The 20,779-nt window shown below is 30.2% G+C and overlaps 2 protein-coding genes across 3 annotated transcripts; one reads left to right on the forward strand and one right to left on the reverse strand.

Annotated features, from left to right (window-relative positions):
* Nucleotides 1-3,586: 3,586 nt before the first annotated feature.
* Nucleotides 3,587-16,613, reverse strand: Flo1 (flotillin-1). Its single transcript, XM_074119816.1, has 10 exons — nt 16,267-16,613; nt 16,055-16,130; nt 15,847-15,937; nt 15,598-15,741; nt 13,681-13,800; nt 11,831-11,961; nt 11,662-11,746; nt 11,010-11,197; nt 9,106-9,316; nt 3,587-8,571 (listed from the first exon to the last, which is right to left on the reverse strand). Exons 1-10 carry the CDS (start codon nt 16,316-16,318, stop codon nt 8,374-8,376), a joined length of 1,296 nt encoding a protein of 431 aa, XP_073975917.1. The 5' UTR covers nt 16,319-16,613; the 3' UTR covers nt 3,587-8,373.
* An 85-nt stretch (nt 16,614-16,698) lies between these two features.
* Nucleotides 16,699-19,671, forward strand: LOC141449884 (sulfhydryl oxidase 1-like). 2 transcript variants are annotated; one of them, XM_074119791.1, is made up of 2 exons: nt 16,699-17,223; nt 17,304-19,671. In XM_074119791.1, the coding sequence occupies exons 1-2, from the start codon at nt 16,932-16,934 to the stop codon at nt 18,944-18,946; spliced, it is 1,935 nt and encodes a 644-aa protein (XP_073975892.1). In that variant the 5' UTR covers nt 16,699-16,931; the 3' UTR covers nt 18,947-19,671. The 2 variants fall into 2 exon arrangements, with proteins under 2 accessions (XP_073975892.1, XP_073975893.1); XM_074119792.1 differs by having other exon boundaries at nt 17,093-17,223; nt 17,288-19,671.
* Nucleotides 19,672-20,779: the final 1,108 nt, after the last annotated feature.

Below are 20,779 nucleotides of genomic sequence, written 5' to 3' on the forward strand. Positions count from 1 at the left end.
GTAATTGTAAGCAGAGGTGAATCATATAGCATAAATCATCATAAAGCCCATAATGTGCAACATCTAGTATTGTGATACCTGAGAAAGTATTGAATTGATTCTTTCATGTAGATGTGCCTCTTGGAGGTCTCGGTGATATTTGAGGAGAGAAGTCTGCAATATGGAAGCACTGTAATCACCATGTAATTCCTTAAATCGCTCTTTAGGGAAAATAATGCAATTGCTATCCATTTTTTTCTTTCCTTCTAAAGGGTAAAATTGCCTTTGATTTGCTTAAAACTCATTCCACCTACAAGCGCCACAAAACGAAATTTTAAATTTATACTAGATATTGTAATATATTATTGCACTATAAGATATTGCCAATTAAAGATCTACTAATGATTCGGCGTTGACATGGCGCCACGATGAATTTTGTAAAACAAATTATTGCGCCAATCTGAAAATAGCTTTAGCCTTTATGCGCCACTAATTGAAAAGGTAATTTAAATTCAAATTGAAGTATGTACGATTTGCTTGAACTCATTACACTTAGTCCAGACTAGCTAGCACCTTACAAAAATGACCAAAATCACAAAAATTAACATTTTCCCAACAGTAAAAAAGTTAACTTGACGAGCCTTTAATTTGTTTGCAACTCATCGCTCTTATCCCAGAATAGCAAGCACCACAGCAACTCAATTGGAAAATCTAGCAACTCATTTAACAGCTATAAAACTGTTTAATAAACAAGTATGCATTCTTTTCAAAATTAACATACTATTTTCGGTATTTTTCTTACATCACTTTGAAGAATTACTAGCATTTCATTTCGATTTATCATTCTTACTACGTATTTTGGTGTACTCAACTGGTTTAATAAGATTAAGTACTACCTAAACGTTTGTAGTAATAAAAAAAAAAATTATATAGAGCACGTTCAAATAAAAACTACTGTCATATAGTTGATTCTAACAAATAATGGTTCTGATATTTATAATTATTGGTTCTACCTACTTACCTTCTACCTACTTGTGGAAGAAACTAATTTAGTTGACTTACACGTAAAGAGCTTGATGTTAGTTATTTATTCAAAATACAAACTGCTTGCTTTTTAATTTTTAGAAAATAATATGTGCGTGTGAAAAAAATCTCAAATACTAAAAATTGAAGGAAGCGGAAATTTTACATTTCTACTGGACCCTACTAGGAACCTATCTTGTGATCAAAATCACTAGATTTCCAATATAAGGAACTTTTTCAATAGAGCACAGCGTCCGTTTTTCTTTCAAATACATGGTAAATGTTAATGGCTATAAAGTTCTACGTTTCATACAAATTAAAAACATCCTTACTTATTTACGATTTATTTTAGTTGAATTTGTACTCTAAAATGGATAAGTGGCTAAAAAATGCTAAGAAATATGAATCCGAAAAAAAGAAACCAAAGCAACTTCGAGTATATAGAAAAATAAGTCGAAAATACAAGAAAAGAGCCAAATTCGTCCAAACAAAACATACAATAATCATGTAAAACAGATTTACTTTTAATAATTATCATGGTAAACGCGATCCGCTTTGTTTAATCTGCAACGTAACTTTGGCTAATGAAAGCATGAAGCCCACAGAATTAAAAAGGCATTTTGAAACGAAGCACCCTATCCACTGAAACAAAAAAGTCGAATATTTTGAAAGGAGAGATTCAATAAAGTAAAACTAAGTTTTGAAAAATATCCTTCGGTCCAGGAAAAATACTTATTAGGATCCTACGAAGCATCGTTTTTAATAGCGAAAGCAACAAAACCTTTTACAATAGATGAGGAACTTGTATTGTCCGTAGCAGTTAAAGTTATTGAGTTGATTAATGGAAAAAAGTGTGCATATGAACTGCGAAAAATTCCAATATCAAATATGAGTCAAGACATTCAAAATTCAGCTCAATAGTCAATATTTGTACGATATGGTCATGATAATGTTTATGAAGACTTGCTATTTTGCTGGGCATTGGAAGGTCATACAACTTGAAAAGACCATATTTTTACAAACTTCAATTTTTTCCTGTTTAAAAAAATAGGATAATTTTAGCGGTTTTTCCGGTCATATATGTTTTCATATATAAGCTTATATATACAATCATATCCAAATATGACCTTAAATCGACTTAAAGCCTAATCATTAGGTGTTATATAAAGGGGTTGGCAAGAAATTTTTACTTTAAAAAGAGGTCGCGATCGCAAAAAGTTGAAGAAGCACTGACTTAGTGAGTATGACTATTTAATCAATAGTAGTAACTGTTTAGTCTCTATCAGTATTTACAATTAATCATTTTTTAGAAAAAAATACATTTATATTAGGCAAAAAAATGCTGTTAACACCAAGGTCAACTACTGTATAATCGGTAGTTCACAGAAAATTTACCTATTGCTTTGGAAAACTCATTGTTCAGCAAGAGTGAGTTATAATCACAAAAACAAAGGACAAAAAATATAAATGAGCTTACTAACAAAATAAGGAACAAACATAAATTAAAAAAAAAAATATTAATAAATATTAAAAGTGAAAACTAGCGCAAAAACTTATGAAATACAAATTATTTATAAAATAATAAAACATAATTTTGTGCTAATTGTGGATGAATTTTAAAACATATCAATTGTGAAAAACAGACCATTAAAAAAAATCATATTAAGAAAATTCAATGTGCTGAAAGTTATGCTCTTAATTAGAGTATTTCAACTACATACTATATAGTATAAACTTACGCAATATTGAGTCAGAGAATTCCATTTCACATCAAATTCCCTTAAAATAGGAATATTTTATTGTAGATATTTACTATAACATAAATAAAATTTGAGAATTTTATCTTTTATAGAAAAAGAGAAAAAAATTGTCAAAGTTGATTTTTTTTTCACCGTTACGCTTTTTCGTGCACTTTTTGACGATCAACCCTTACACAACTGTCCTACCTGACAGTTTTAATTAACCCGCAACGTCCAGATATTACCCATTGTCACGGACTTTCCTGATACACTGATTGCATGTAACGGTTTAAGGAAGATAAGAGGGAGTCACTTTAAAATCCATTACACCAAAACGCCCGGATCAACTAAATTTCTTTAATTAAGGACTACGTATGTACCAAATCTAACTATAGAGATTTTTCACAACAGTAATCTTGGAACGTATTATCAAACTGTTAGATTTACTTTTTTTTTTATACTTTTCAAAAACATTTCTATCAAGTTCTTACTAGAAAACCTTGCAAAATTAGTAATTAAAAAGTTAAAAGGAATAAATAAGATTTTGATTTGTTAATTTTTTTTATAACACTCTATGTATTGTATATAAACATTAAAAGACAACAAATAAAATGACATATTTCGCAGGGAATTAATAATTTTCAACAGAGTTGAACGCTAGAAAAGCTGAAATAAATTGAAGAATAAGCCAATTCGAAACGATTAAATAATAATAATAAAAAAATCATTCGAATTCCTAAGATATTACCTACACATTCTAAGCTGTCTAAGTCATTTAATCGCGAAACACTTACACAATTTGTACATACAAAAGTAAAAATTTCTATTTTTTTGTTTTCTCAGCCTACAATATAAAAATGATACATGCGAACTAAATCTTCATTCCCAATTATTTATTATATAATTTTAACAGTTCATTGCACTTAAGGATATGTTATAAAAAAAATGTGAATAATGTTTAGGATTCAGAAATATAGATTATAATAATTTGTGGCAAATTGTGTAGAACATTTCGGCAGTGTTATATCGCTAAGTTTAAAACTCATAACTGACTTTTAACTTTGTTAAAAGTAGGCAAATTAGGCAAAAAGTATTAGATACAATAAAAAAATAATTAATCAAATGGTTACAACAAAGGTATTGAATCACAAATTTATTAATGTAAAATGCTGATCACATGTTGGAATAAATCTTTTAAGGCAGCTAAGAATAGAATGGATAGAAAGGGAAACACATCTAGGAATACTTTACTTTCCTTGAGAAGAAAAAGGCAGTGAAAAACTATGCCTCCGAAGAAAAGAGACATAAATTAGTTGCCATGCGCGTCACAAAATAAAATAAGTAGCGCAAAAAATCAAATGTCATGTAAAAAAATGACTTATTTAGTAGAGCTCTCACAAATCTTACTATTCATATATTATATATATATTCAAATTTGTGGAAGAAGACCTCCTTAATCTCATTTTGTATAAAATATTTAAAATTACTAAGCGTCTCATACTAAAAGGAATGGGAAAATGCTAGTTAAATGCCAACAGTCGATTACTTTTCGGTATAAAAATATGTTAACAACTTTACTATAGGGTTTTATTATTTATAATTTTGTGTTTGAAAACTTTGCCATATTAGTTTTAAAAATGTTACAAATCTTCCTAATTGACAATAAAAGGTGTGTGTTCGTTCGCGTAACTTATCTAAATAACTTTTGAACCACAGAGGCAAATTTCTTTCCAAACAAGTGGAATTTTAGGGATAAAATTGGAGTTATTTTTTGGTCCGACTAATGTATTCCTAGCATTCTTTCTGAGCTCTACTAAACATATGCTTGGTTTTCTTTTTCTTATTCTTTGTTTTTATACATTTAAGATTCACGACCATATCAGAATGAATACAGTTAATAACTATTGTGACACATTTTTAATATTATACATGTATAATATTTATTTATGATTTACGATTATTAAAGAATATCCTTTACATTTATTTATTTTGGAGCACTTAGAAGATATCTTTCCTCCTAGGAATCCAACTTAGAAATAAATAAATGTACACATTTATTAAGTTATTTAATTTAAAACAATCACACAGCCACTGAGAACCACGTACACGCCACACTAAACAATGGGTGGTATTTGAAAGCTTATCATATCAGGAAAAAAAAAAAAAAAAAAAAAAAAAACTGGCACATAATAACACCTGGTTATTACATTATTAAGTGCTTTGTGAAAAAAGGCCATGTTATTCAGTAAAACAAAACATCAATAAAAGAGAAATAAATTTGTAACAATTGATTACTGAAATCTTGAAGTCTACATTTAGTATTGCCATATTCTTAAAAAAAACACACAAAAAAAATGGAATTTTCAGAAAACAAAAATAAAATATTTGCATTCTTGTTAGAGATATAGTTTGTAGATTTTGATTAAAACGATTATGCAGCCGCAGACTCAACTAAGAATTAAGTATAGGCAATTTTTGTACTGAAATATTCTAATTTACGACGATAACAATATACGTTGTTACATTTATTGGCGGAGGTACAAAAAAAAATTTCTTTCATAAAAAATTTATGTTTCGAGTTTCAAAAACCATTCGTATTGGTATCGTCCTTCAGAAACTTGGAAGAAAAAATGTGTAATTTCTAGAAGCGGCAACAACTTTTCTCTAAATTCCCAAAGGTCACCACCACGGATGTTCGAAACGACAAATCAATAAATTTATTTTAAAATAATTTTTTTTTTACTCCTGTCAAGCATGGTAACAACAGAAAAACATCTAATTAATTTATTAGATAATAATATTACACTTAATGCTTATGGTAACAGTATTTTAAAATGTTTTCCTGCACCCTCATTTGTGGCCCTATGTTAAGCAAATTGTCGGACACAATTCTTAGCCTCATTAAAAAAAAATCCCATAACTACATATCTGACGGCCAAAGGCTTGCAATAGGAGAACTACATCAACAACTAAAATCAGAAGTTAACTTTAGTTGCATTTATCAGCAACATTAGGATGATATTGAAATACTGTCTACTCAATTCGATCCTGTAACTTATCACGAACACTAAAAGAAAAAAGGACATTTACCAAAAAAAAGGAAACCTCATTCAAAAAGTTTAAAAACCAAATTGATAAAAATAACAGAATATTAATCATACTTAACACCCTATTGCTCCAACACCCTATCTCCAAGACTCAATTTCGACTTCTGATGCCTGTCTTGGGATTTAGCCAAAAATTGTTTAAACATAAACGGACGAACAGAGTCAATGGCAAGAATTCTATACGAAAGATGACAATCTTCCTGCAGCTGATGACGAATTTCACTGGGTTGACAAAAAACTAGTATTGCTAGCTAAGCTATTAAGGACGTAAACGGGCTAAGTGTTGGATTTAACACTCACAAAATAAGTCTTGACTTTTAAACCGCTCATCAAAAGAAACTCGTTCATTGTCTCTTATCCTGCAAACTCCTTTATAATCAGGCCCAACTTTCCTCACTAGTTCCCAACATGATCTCTTTAAAGATTTTATCAGTAACTAGATGTTACTTAGAAATAAATTCATATTTTTTCTAATTAGTGGAATTTCACTCACTCATCCAGTTTTAGAAATATATTTGTGTTTACGTGTTACGGCAGAGAAAAAACTTCACATGCTGGTGGTAATGAGACTCGCAGCAAGATTAAAACCTTTAAGTTTGAAACCCCACATTTGCAAAATTCTACTCGGGAGAATTTTTACTTGAACAAAAAATAATAATAACGAGTACTCTCCATCTTCTGGCAAAGCTTAATCGCAAAACCTCATAAGCGTCAAAAGGTTAGAATTTTCCATATTTTTAAAATGATTTTTACTCGCTTCATACTTCACGTACATCAAACCCGTTTAAACATATGTTCAACAATTTAGTAGTGAACAGAACGCGAAAAGAGCGACGTTAGAAGAACATATCTTAAAATTACCAAACCAAATCGTACTTTGCTTCTGAAGTGGTTAAAGAAACTAAGTAAAATTTAAGCTGCTGCAGGTAAGAATATTAAGTTTGTTTTGTATCATTTTTCAAATCCTTTAAATCAGAAAACGTAAAATAAAGGAAATTATGAAATACTATTGCAATTTATTTTCCCAAATTGGAAAAGCAGCTAAATGAATATTTTTATCTTAAAGTAGAATTACATTCCAAAATATCTCATTTCATTGTCTTATGAGTTTTTTTCATTAACAAACTTTACTTTCACATCACATTATTACTTTACGATATAGTTATTTTTTGAATAAACGAAACAAGGATCTGTAATTAAAGATATTCTAACTAGATACATTTCAGATGTAGGAGTAAGCATTAATTACCATAAACTAGTTTAAATAAAAATTATTAAAATAAAACAAAAAATACTAATCCAAGAAATACAGTAAGAAATGCAATGTTTCTATTAATATTGTATTTCTGTTGTATATATTTCTGACAATATTTCTGTTATATTGTGAATCTGATAATGTCGAATTTCCAGGTTGAAGAAACGAAAATTAGCCATAGAACTGAATTACATATAATGTGACTAAAGAAATCAAATTTTTCTTTTTAATTTTTTTATTTCCAGAATGTAAGAGCTTATAGCCGACCAGTGATCAATAGCCACTCTAAAATTATCCATCTGTATTCACCTACTTTCCCAATCAAAATCATTTAATATAACATCTAAATGATACTATGCAATAAGCAATTAATTAACGAATACTTAATATTTTGCTAACAATACTTCATATTAGATGTTTTAAAATTAATTAATATTAAAATTAATCATTAAAATTCCTTTAACGACTGTTCTGAATTTTTTATTCAATAAATTACTATCTTCGTGATTTTGAAATAATTAAATGGAAAGAAGTGAAAAAATACCTCGCATATAAATGTGTGAAAACCAAGTGTCTCCTATAAGAAGAAAATAAGACCACATAGTAACTTTTTTGTTTTGGTACTCGTTAGTTTAATTTAGTGCTTAGAAGTATTAATCACCATGCTGACTTTACATTTGACATACTTAAAAACAAGAATAAATCATTAAAATACACTCTTAAAGGTCTTGTTTTGAGGCTTGAGGCTTTGTTTTACGTCAGTAAGATTTCTGCATGATTCTTACAATTTCTGAATACTATTGCTGAATTTTATCAGCATTATTGACACATATTTTCTGGATCTCAAAAACGTAATAATTTCAGAAGCATATATACTCCTTTTTTTTTTTTTTTTTTTTTTAAATTATGATAAGTACTGGTATTCAGCAGTGGTTTCTCGTTACAAAGTAACTTATAAGCGAAGAAAATCTAGGAAAGACAATGCCTCTCATAACGGCACCTCTACTCACGACGTTGACTTACTTCTTTGATGGTTACATATATCTTTGAAATAAGTATATAATTAATTTTTAAACTTATTGGTAGCACCTAGAGTACTGGTGATGAAAAAGGATAGAACACTATAATTGAATTTCTTGCAAAATGTCAAATGTAAACTCCGCATGAAGCAATAGCTATCTTTGTGCCTTATAAAATCTCAAAACTGGCCTCATTAATAAAATACATTTTTCTTTCAAGATAAATGAGTAAATAAAAGAACCGGTAAGTGTTAATGATCTTCCGGAAAATGCTGGAGATTAACCTTCATAATATCGACTCCAGTGACAGATTTCACCATTTCTGGCACCTTTGTCACTATATCAAGTACTTCAGATGTGATCTTAGATGCCCCTACTTCACCAGCTCCACTTGATACCATGGTAATCTTCTTGGTTTGTGATAATGGTGCAGCAACTTCTGCGGCCATCTGAACATCAATGTAATAGTTTAAAAAAATATATTATACAAAAGAGAAATTCTTTGGTTAATAAAAAACGCTGCAGCTCAATTTAAATATAAGTTTAACTAATTTAAAATTTGAATATCTTTGTAAAGATAGATCTTTTCTCTTAAGAAAATCTAGATGTTATTTGTAAATATCAATGTTAACGAGCCGGTTTTTCATAAATTGAGATTTAGATTTATTAAAATGTTATAAAACAAACCACTATTTTTTCTGAAAATAATTCAAAACTATTTTGGTAAGAAATAATGATTAAAGAGAATTTTTTTCAAATCTTAAATTATTACGTTAAACAACAAGTGTTGTTAGAAGTTTTGAGAAAAAATGTACCAATCAACATTCGTCAAGTTCTATAAGAATTTCTTTTATATTTTTTGAAATGTTTTCAAGATGAGAATATAGCTAATTGAGTAATTTGTACGAATAAAAAAATAATCACTCTGGTGATTGTTTTTCATTATTTATTTTTTTCATTTCAACGGTTATTTTATAATTTACCTTGGGTAATGTGTCCAGAAGCATGTCCACAATGGCGGCTTGTCTGTATTCCCTGAATGCCTCGGCCTTTTTACTCATTTGCTCAGCTTCAGCCTTTGCTTTGGCTTGAATAGCGGCAGCTTCAGCTTCACCCCTAAGTCTTATTGTTTCCGCTTCTGCCTCTGCTTCCATTATAAGGCGGGCACGATTTGCCTCAGCTAATTTTTCCAATCTAATTAACCAAACTTTGATGTTAATACTTGAATACTGGCTTTAGTGGCTCTTAGGAAGAATATTTTACATTAAACATAAATTATAAACGAAAAATCTTAAGTAAATGTAACTATCAACTACGTATAATATACACGATATAATAGCACCTTATACAAAAATTGCTCGTTAGAAGGCATCTAGTCATTCCCGTCTGCAGAGGTACCATTATTCGAAAGTTGTGAATAAGATGTTTCAAACTAAATTTGTTGACTTATTTTTTTATCACTATATGAAGTTAAAATTAAATCGTAGGAGCCATTTTCGGGTAAATCTCAAAATAGTGGAAATCTATTCTTTAAAGGAACTCTAAAAGTAGATTTTCTTCAATTTTAATGATTACAATTCCACATTAGAATAAAATTACACAGATGGCCACACAGTACAATATACAAAAATGTAATTTAGAAGACTACCTTTATCCCTTAATTTAATTTTTCTGGGAAAATGCTTCAAATAAAAGTCATAGATCTAGCTGAAAAAAAGTCGGAGCTGTTTTTGAAAAATCATTAAAAAACTAAAAATAAATTCAGAAAAGTAATATTTCCAGTGGACGGATTTTAATTAAAACCCTATTAAATTTAAATTTTCCGTGATTACAGGCACACATACACTCATATGAAGACCATGTTATAAAATCCATTTTTTGGGACTAAGAAGAACATCAAAACGGATTTTTTGCGCAAAAACTAAAAATCTAAAATCTGAAAGATTACATTACCATCTCTTATAGTAGTATAGTAAAAGAAAGTAAAAATATTAATAATCTAATGAATTGTAGATGAATTTAGCATTATTATACATCAATTTAAGATTGCATTCGATGTGGTTGGTTGCCTGGAAGATCTACATATTCTTATTTAATTGTAATCAAGAAATAATACTTAAGCCAGGAATTTCTAACGTGAATACTAATTTTATAATCAAAAGGAAAACAAAATAGCGAAAAGCTATCAAATTCTTGTAGGTGCCTAAACTTAAAAGGACCAAAATAAATTCAGTTACGCGATAATAGAATAGAATAGAATAGAATAGAATAGAATAATTTTATTTGTTTTAAGGGTTCTACCCTATACAAATGGAGTTTGGTTAAATACAACAAAATAAAACCTTATAAAACATATATAAAAACTTGAATTTAAAACTAAAAATATACATTCCAATCGAATGAAAATAAAAAGAACCAAAATTTAAAAACAAACAATTATAAACAAAACAAAATTATAAAAGTATTTTTATAAACTTAAAACGAAATTCCTCATTTTGAAGGCACTTGTTATAAAATAAAATAAATCATTTAATTTGTTAATATCGGCTACATCTAATAGAGCTTGAACCTGAATATCTACATCTGAAATACTAGAGTGTTACGCGATAATAAATTAACTTAAAACTTACAATTTACTTTCAGAAAATTTTTACAGAAACAAATTCCGAATATTTGTTTGCCTTTAGATATAGTTATTTAGCTAAATGCCCTGTGCGCATTAGATTTTTTATAGAAGAACCAATTGAAGTCAGCTGAAAATATTAAATCGTCTAAAAAAATTAAATACAAATTTATATAACTGATAAAATCAACGTTATCAACAATCATTCGTATTCCCCTCCTCATTTACATCCCAAGTTTACAAATTAATGGCGTGATTCCATACTTATATTTCTCTGCTTCAGCTGGTCTTCTAATTGTAGCAATAAGTTCTTTTTCTCTGCGCTGCATTTCTTGTTCTTGCACAGCAATCTCTTGTTTTCTTTCAACGACTCTAATTTGCATTTGTTCTTCCTTTATCCTCTGCCTTGTTTTAGCTGCTTGCAATTCATACGCTAATTCGGCTTCAGCTTTCTGCAAATAATAACAAAAATTTATAGTCTTGTTCAAATGGGATACAGTTAAGTTAAACTATAAAATCATTCATTTACCTCAGATAACAAACTATAAATAGTTATACTTAACGACAAAATGGTTTTATCTTTTTAAGATGAGGATTATTAACTTTTTTAAAACTTCCGCCAGGCACAACGCACAAAGTAACACGCGTCTAATGCGAATGCGTGAGAAACTACTCATTCGTAAAAAAAGTATTCACATTATTGAGAAGACAGTTGTACCCAAAAGAAGATTAAAAATTAAAAGATGGACGTAAATGATGACATTCTGGCCTGTTACATTTTAAATCAAAGAAGATATAAGACGATTTTTAACCAATTAGTGATTGAGTGAATTAGTTTAACAGTGAGTAAGGAAGGAAAAGAACTTTAAAAGAATTCTATACTTATTTTGTTTCTTAGCGGAAAACAAAAAATTACTTTTGTTTGAACTTCAACATCATATGCAGCTTTCTTCAATTCGAAATCTCGTTGGGCTTTTGCGATTTCAGTATCATTGAGAAACCTTTAAAAAAAAAGAAAAAAGTTTGATTCAATTTATCATAACTTAAAAATCTCGCAACTAGCAGAAAAAAAGCTAGTAACTAACTTGCTGGCCATTCTCTGCTCTTCTGCAATTGCTTCTTTAATAGTAGCATCTTTTCGAGCTTCAGCCTCGCCAATTCTAGCATCTCGTTTTACTTCCGCTGTCCTTGCCATTCCTAGACTTTTCAGGTATCCCTAAATAAAGAGAAATAATCGTTGTGGGGGTTACGGTAATATAATTAACAAGTAACGCCTAACTTTGAATCACATAAACAATTAAAATGTTCGAAATCGGTAAGCTTAAGCGTACAATACGCAAAATATAAATATTTACTATGGATAGCTAAAATGATGTTGCACATGGTACAACAACCGAGAACGTTCGAATTGAATTCTTCTTTCTATGGATCTATAATTTCCTTCTTCTTGCGGTATGAGACGTAAAAATTAAGAAATAACGTAAAACTGATTAAAGAAATATAAAAAAAAAATATGGAAGTAGAACTAATTTTTGTATTGTACTGAAAACAATGATTGAGTACAATGAAGCAAAAACGTTTTAGGACTAAATTAAACCAAAATGGGAAGCAACAGTTAATAAAAACATGAATTAATTACAAATGTAAATTAATAATACTCATAATTTCACTATATTATTCATAAAGAAATAAAAAATAAAATGACATACCTTGGCTCCCTGAACGCAGACAAAAGTTAAATATTAATTACGAAAAAGATATTAATTGAAGTGATTAAAAAAAAAAAAATCTTTCCTTTTCATAATTAAAATATTAAGCAGTAAATAATAAAAAAAAAAGAAGGAATTTAACCATTACTATTGTATTGATTAGTAATACTTTTAAAAATTAAAATTAAAAATACGATTACAGTTATCTGTAAAAGACATATTTTTCGTTCTATTGTGTATAAGATGAAGCAGTAATGCTGATGAGGGCTATGATTTTACCAATTTTATTTAAGTAGATAAGACTAGTTTTCTAGAATGGCTTTCCTTTTGTTTTGTTTTGTTTTGTATTTTTTTTTTTTTTGGCACTCAGTAAAAATTACACTGAAGATTTATGGGAAACTACAACATAAGACAGCAACAAAAATTCAAATTTAACAAACTTGACAAAAACAGTTTTACTAGGTAGAGCAATAGTCAGCAAAAATTATTTCATTCACTTACTCGATGCTAACAATTCCGTTGAGAATTTTAATAATGATTATGATCAGGGGAAATTTTCTATTAAATTGGATTTATACACAATTTTCACTCAATTCTTCTTTAAAATCACGATAATTTCAGAATTTTACAGAAGGTTTTGTAACATCATTATTAATTTAATTAAAACTGCATACAACACATTCAGAGGAAAATAGGAAATGAGATTAAAAATACAATTATAAGCTTTTTAAAGCATTAACAAATTGTAATGGTGCTTTCTTGAATTCTTAGCGGTTTGCTTTCTACCCAAACCAATTATCTACCTCAAGCCCTCACTGGGCTTTAGTTATGTAAGTTCTTAGGGAAGTGCAGCGCCAAATACGCAGTGTGTACACCAGCCAATTTCAGAAGTCAACACGCGCTTAATGCCGCAAAAACATGTGGAATCAGTTGTAATCTTTATAACTTAAAATTTAACTTCGGAAAATTCTTTCTTGTGGCTATATGCATACAAATTTGTTTGTCAACTAGCCTTCTTAATTTTATTCTATTTAAATTAACTTTTAATTAATCGGTTCAGTCTTACTATTTTACCAACTTACTTTTCCGAAATTACTATTTAGTACAAACACTAAAAAAATTAAGTTGGTCAATATTGGCAAAATTCAAAGGCCTTTATAACAAAAGAAAAGGGGAAAAGGCCTCTCTGACAATACAAATGTACAAAAAAAAATTATTAAAATTACCTCTTCATCTCTGATATCTTTGAGTGTGTAGGACACAACGGTGATTCCCATATTTACGAGATCAGATGAAGCTACTTCAAAGACATGTTTGCTGAACTTCTTTCTGTCCTTATAAATTTCCTAAAATAAAACAATTGCAGTTTTCTCACAAAATAGAATTGGACAACAAATCATGGGCCCCAAAATGGGACTTAGTTCTTTTTTGTTGGTTTTGGGCGCACACAAGGTAGTGTTTAGGGCGAAGTTGAATTTCCCTCCACAATGTATGAAAAACATATTTAATCTTAATATGAACTTGTATTAGATTTTAGTGACCGTAAAATATTTATATTAAGGATTCAAGTAGCGAGGAATCGGTACCGAACAAAAAACAACTCCGTTTTTTTGGTAGAAAGATGTAGTTGTTTTTTGTTCTCTTATTTGACAATAAAAATAATAAAGTTAATTCTAAAAATTAAATTAACAAATTATTTAAGATTCAAATTAGTTAGTTAGAATTAGTTAGATGGGTCACGTGAAGCTCCTCAGAAATAAAAAAGCCGATCTTCTGGCCAGGCAAGTTGGTACAGAATGTGTCAAATAGTCCACTTTTCGGATAAGACCCATATTCTTAAAAAGAATGAAAAATATGAGGCAGTGGGAAAATGCTGTTGGAACAGAAATGTTCTGTAAGAGGTACAATCCACAAGTGTGCTTCAAACCGTAGTTTTTTATATTTAAAGCGACAAGGTGGCCGAGCGGTTAGAGGCGAGACCCGCAAAGCTATGATATATAGTGGTACTATTCGATTCCCGGTCAAAGACTTGGATTTTATTCCATGGTTAAAAAAGAAAATTATATTGTAGTATGTTCGCTAGCCGCCTCCGTTTACAACACCTAAATTGATAGACGTACAGCCCACTGGAAAAAAAATTACTTTATTTTTAAGACTAACAAGTAGAAAAACTTATATAATAGAATCAGGTCCAACCAAGAACTCTGTGGCGCTTATCAGAATGAAATATACAGAGCTAACAGTAACTTAAGTCCAACACGCCATAAACCTGAGTATAAGTTAGAAAAGTTGTTCAGTTCCCTCCAATCAAAGATAGTCCGTTCCTTCAAATTACATCGGTATCATTAAGAAAGCCAATGTTATTAGCAATGAATTAATATAATTAATTAAAAGGGCAAGTCTGAACGGTTTGTATGTCGAGCTACAAATGGGTGTGGATGTGTAAATGAATGCTTAAAAATTACCTTTATAATGAAGTTTTGAATTTAATGTTTACAATCGTCTGTTATTGGCTTCAAGCATAGGAAAAAAAAAAAACTGCCATCATTGAAACTTTCCTTCACTGAAACATCACTAAAAATTTTAATAAGATAACCCTGAAGCAAGGAGCATATACTAGTTCAACGGAAACAAAAAGGGGCTTTTGGAAAAAAGCTTGTTTCATAATACTCAACTTTGTGAAGTTGCCTATTTTAAAGAAACATGTTCACAAATACTGGCTGAATTTAATATTAATTTACACCGGATTTAATTATAGATTTTTCCTTCTTTTATCTTACTTGCTTTACCTGGATTTTCAAATTATAATTATGTAACGAAGTTGCTATTACATCACGGTAAGACCCACACAGTAAATGACAATAAATTGCAAAAAGATATCTACCACGTTCATGAAAGCTCGGAAAAGAAAGTAAGTAAATTGAAGATGATTCAAAATTGCTCATTTTTCATAAATGTCTTATCAATTTATGTTCAAGATGGATAACAACCAGTAAACACGGAAAAGAAAGTAAGTAGATCGAAGTCCCTCATTTTTCAAAAATGTCCTATCAAATTTTTCTTAACACTTAAAAATTGAAATCTAATATTTATATCCCTTCCAATTTTTTGAAGTAAAGGGCAGGTAAAATTTTTTGACTAACCTCTACTGTCATGCTTCCCATAATTGCCCTTTGATGTCCTTCTAATGTGACTAATGCAATGTGTTGAATTTCCGCATCAGATTTGCCTAAGAACTGTTCGCAAGCTGCTAATAGCATTTCTTCATTTTGACCCTGTATCTTAACCTTCAAAGAAAGAAAATATTTTTTGTTATTAAACATTCTTGAAGGAAATAATCAATTAACAGATGAAAATGAATATAGAAATAAGGAGCTAATTATTATACATACCTGAGCTATACCCGTAACTGAAATCGGTACACCTTGACTTGTGTATACCGTAGGGCTCTCTACTTGGAGTGTCATAGTGTTTAGAGATATCCTAAGAAAAATGTTACTTTTTTATGGCTGAATCTTCACTAACTTCACAAAACACCACTCAAAAAAATAAATAAACTCTGGAATGAAACGATGATAAGCAGACGACTGTATAACTCACCTTTGAACACATTGTAAAGTCGGCCAAACAAAAGCCCGGCCACCAGGTACTAAAAGAGGCTTAGTATGACAACAGCCTGTAAATTATACATATTTCTAACAATATAAACCATACTTAAGGTACTTTATAAAGTATTTTAAATTAGTACTGAAAAATTTGTCAGTACATCATATTAAACTTTTAAAATAGATCTAAAATTGAGTCAATTATACCTGAAACCACAAGCGCTTCATTAGGTCCACAAGTAACAAACCCCCAAGTCATAGCCGATTATTTAAATCATAGATATTCAAGATAAAATTTACAGAGAATAACTTTTAATGTACAGAATGGCGACGCGTTCCTGCAAATAAGAAAGATTTTCGACTGTTACCGATTCGATGTTTTTCCCATAACTGAAACACAAAGTTCAATTTTGAACGTCCTAAACGTTTAAAGCCCCAATAATTCTAGTGGTTAATAGAAATAAAATGTGTATGCTTGTATTTACAAAGTAACAATCACAAATTGGAGTTAGTTGGATGATTATCCGCTGTGTAGCGTTGTTCATACCCTCAACAATTTGATAAACACCAGCGCTGTTGATCTGAATCTGAACTTCTGAACATTGATGGGAAAGAGGTGAATACGGGATATACCAGTACAGCCACGTTCGGTGCGTGAAGAAGGGAGTTGGAACGTAGTACAGTCAGTACTCAGTACAGTTCAGATTTCCTCGTCTTGTTGATGGCAGTGTTCAGTGTCTAGTGTAATAGTTCGTCAGATCTTTCCATATTGTGATTTCAACTTCATGTTGATAACGGAATTAGGGAATTGAATTCTCTCATTTCAATTAATTTACCCTTGAAAAAAAAAATTGAATTTTGAGATCTTAGTCATGAACGTTCCACTTTCAAAAGTTTCTTTGTTATTCGTTTCACTTTTTGCTATTTCTAGATGTGAACAATTTCTTTCCGCCGATACAAGAAAAATCTCACATCAGATTGCGACGGGACGTGGACTTTATTCAGACTACGATAAAATTGCTCTTTTGAACGCATCAAATTTCAGAAGTGAGGTTCATAGCAACGTCACTTCCAAATCATGGTTTATAGAGTTCTACAGTAGTTGGTGTGGACATTGCCAAAGGTTTTCTGGCCCATGGAAATCTTTAGCTCAGGATATATATGGTTTGTAATACAAATTTCATACATACATATATTTAAAGCATTTTCTTACTTATTGCATTTCTAGTTTCCATACTTTACAGGTTGGAAGAATCTAGTTCGAGTTGCGGCTGTGGATTGTTCAAATCCCTTCAATACCCCTCTCTGCAGAGATTATGAAGTTATGACATATCCAAATCTGAGGTATTTTCCTAGTGGATCATCACAGGACTTTTTAGGAATAGTTGTACAAGATAGGGAAGTGGCGTCTTTGAGACAATTTGTTATTAGGCAACTCCGAAATGAATCTGAAAAGAGAACTGACATACCTGATCTTTTCTATGAAAATCATGGCACTTTAGACGAATTGTGGAACGAAAATTTAGATTTTGCTTTGATTGTCACTGAAAATTCTTCATCTTATACAGGTGTTGAACTCGCTCTTGATTTAAACCAAGTAGAAAAGATTAAAGTGGTGAGCGTTCCCCCGGAAAATGAAAATATCAGAAAAATGTTGAAAGAAGAGGGAGTCTTTCTAATGTTCAAAGAGAACAAGGAATTTAAAAAAATTGGGCTGGCCAATGAGAGCCATTTGCATCTATATGATAGAACGAAGACGATATTATCTAAAAAAGGAGTAATTTTGCCTTTATTAGAAAACAAGCTAATTTCGGTAGTTCCTGTAAGCGCTGATCTTGTTGTAGAATTAATAAAAGTTGATCAGTTAATTAAAGAAAACCTTCAAAAAAATAGGATTAGTGATATGGTTTTTCAGGTTGACATAGAGGGTGCTTTACGTCAGACGTTGTATGTAGAAATCCCTTCTCATAAAGAAATTAAAGAGGACAAATTAACAGCACTAAAATTGTATCTCAAAACTCTTGCCGACTTGTTTCCTATTGGTGAGAACGGAAAAAATTTCCTGCGCTGCTTGAGAGATGAAATTTCTTCCAAAACTGAAATTAAAGGCTCAGATTTCATTTCCGAAGTAAAATCATGCGAAGAGGGAAATTCGCCGGTTTATTTATCTACAGGTGGTTGGATTGGTTGTAGAGGAAGCAATCCTCGTTTTAGAGGCTATCCATGTGCCCTGTGGACTATGTTTCATACTCTCATTGTTCAAGCCCATCTTTATCCTCCAGCAGAGCCAAAACAACCGCTTCGTGCAATGAGAGGATATATTACTCATTTTTTTGGATGCACAGATTGTTCTCAGCATTTTCAGTCAATGGCAGAAACAATGGAAGGAAATGTTACAGATACCACCAGCAGCATTTTGTGGCTATGGAAGGCACACAACAGCGTAAATAAAAGGTTACACAACGATCCTACAGAAGATCCTAAACATCCGAAGTTGCAATTTCCACCTCCTGACATATGCTCGGAATGTCATGAGGGAGATTTGTGGAATGTAGAAAAAGTTTTAATTTTTCTGAAGAACATGTATACAAATATAAGCTACTTATCTCTCTCTGATTTGCCAGGTGTCACAGAAGTCCCAGCAGCTGTATCCCATTTAGTTAGACATGAGGTGATTGTAGATGAGAAAGGAAACACCAAGTTTGAAAAAACTGAAATGCATGCTTCTTGGGATCTTAACCTGATAGATATATTTTTAGTTAGTCTTCTGTATCTTACTTCGGTTGCTATTATTGGTCTTATTTGTATCAAATTATGTAAGAAATACCAGCGTAAAAAGCTTAATGTAAACTCCTGGGATATGGCTGACATATTTCAGAAAGTATAAGAACTCAATTTCAGGGACTATTTAAGAATAAATGTCGAACTCATTTTCATTAATAACTGACCAAAAAAAGTAGCTCTCTTTGCCTCTCTTATCATATTATGTCTTTGGCCTGCTTTTAATATTACATATATTGTTACCTCTCTTTAAGACTGTCTGATAACTGTACATCACTATTTTGAAATAAGGTATATAAGTTGTGGTCTAAAATAATGTTATTAGCGTATTATTAAACTTGGCTCGTTATTAAACAATTTTTAAGTGGTCTGTGATATATATTGTAAAACAAAATAAGTTAATTTTTCTGTAATATAAGTTTATTTATTACCAAAAAACTATTCTCACAATGGTTGTGAATTCGCCAAATGAGTTAATTCTGTTTTTTAATTTATTTTATTGTTATAGATTGTATTTAAGTTGAAATTGTGATTTAATAAATATTAATTCGATGCATTCAGCATTTATCTCCTGCTGATGTACCTGTTAGCCAGTACAATACAAACAGAAAATCATATTTAAATGTATATAACTGTAAAGGACATAGTTGAATATAAAGGAACAATTTGCTATTATAAGTGAAATTTGATCTAATCTTCCCAATTCTTTTGTTATTAATTAGTATAATCATTCCTTTTATTTTTTTAATTATTGTATTCCATAGACAGTGACCACAGACATTCATTTATGTATGTAGTGTTGTAAAAATAAATATGTGATGTTTTGCGTTACGTTGTTATTTCTATCTGTTTGAAACTGTTAGTACAAGTTATGGGAAGAAGTTTATTGCTTAAAGGTTCTATTAAAGTGTAAAAGTTTCTATTTTTCGATTTTTTAATGAAATATCTGTTTAATGTCCACAGTCCAAAAAAGTTGCTTTTAAAAAGTGGTAGTGTGTGAATGAAGCAAATATTGTACAATATCAATTCAAATTATTGTAAATCAAGTTAACTCAAGTATTATATAATTAATTTGTCGCTTCCAATTTTGGCTTCTGACTGCAACTTAGCCTACAAAATTCCTCAATAGGAAGTACTTCTTTACTGAATGGCTCCTGTTAGTATTTTAATGTAGAGTAAAGGATTTAATTTCTTCTCAACTGTAAAAATCTATTCTCTCTGCTGTAGATCGAAAAAGTCAAATATTTTTTGCTTTACAATAACAGCGCACAATGCACAAAAAAAAAAAACGCAAATGGTAGGCCTGTAGATTTGGTATTTATCAATTATTTACAAACTAATTAAAGCTCACCTGGGTTTAGTACAAAATTAATGGAAATATTCATTTTAAAAATTTGTGGTGGACTTCGTTTAACGGTAAGTTGGTTATGAAAATATGGTTTCTTGCCGCACAAAAGTGACTCTGCTTGCTGGAGTGAAAGATCGAATATGAATAATTTGTATAGCACATAACCTTAAGTCATCGTTTATGAAAAATATTCATAACAGCAATTTTCAGTAGAAGTATAATTCACACAATTTAATTCTTAAAAGACAGATTGTTCTATTCGTTTTACGACGGTAAAATCTTCTTAAAAACTCTTAGCTACTAAATTGTTCAATTGATTGAGATTTTCGGAACAATAAATTTATTTGCAGATAAGGTCTTAAAAAAAGATGTAACAAAATTAGCTAACTTCAAAGAAATTACGATTTCTCAACAAATACGACACTTTCAAATAAGTAACGATGATTTAATCTTAGTGGCATTAAAAACTAATAATTATTAAATATTTTAAAAAATCTTATCAGTCTTAGTTCAATTTTAATATTTCCTATTCTTAGAGTTAGTTCAATGAATGCAATTGCCTTTAAAGGTTTGAAAAATAGCAGGTGCAGA

Source organism: Rhodnius prolixus, unplaced genomic scaffold (genome assembly GCF_049639745.1).
Source record: "Rhodnius prolixus isolate KJV_2025 unplaced genomic scaffold, Rpr scaffold_2, whole genome shotgun sequence".
Classification (NCBI taxonomy): domain Eukaryota; kingdom Metazoa; phylum Arthropoda; class Insecta; order Hemiptera; family Reduviidae; genus Rhodnius; species Rhodnius prolixus.

Coding starts and splice junctions, on each gene's coding strand:
- Flo1 (XM_074119816.1), bottom strand. CDS start 16,318: ATGACTTGGGGGTTTGTTACTTGTGGACCTAATGAAGCGCTTGTGGTT. Junction 15,938..16,054: donor ACTTTACAATGTGTTCAAAG/GTGAGTTATACA, acceptor CATTTTTCTTAG/GATATCTCTAAACACTATGA. Junction 15,742..15,846: donor CAGTTACGGGTATAGCTCAG/GTATGTATAATA, acceptor CTTTCTTTGAAG/GTTAAGATACAGGGTCAAAA.
- LOC141449884 (XM_074119791.1), top strand. CDS start 16,932: ATGAACGTTCCACTTTCAAAAGTTTCTTTGTTATTCGTTTCACTTTTT. Junction 17,224..17,303: donor TTTAGCTCAGGATATATATG/GTTTGTAATACA, acceptor CATACTTTACAG/GTTGGAAGAATCTAGTTCGA.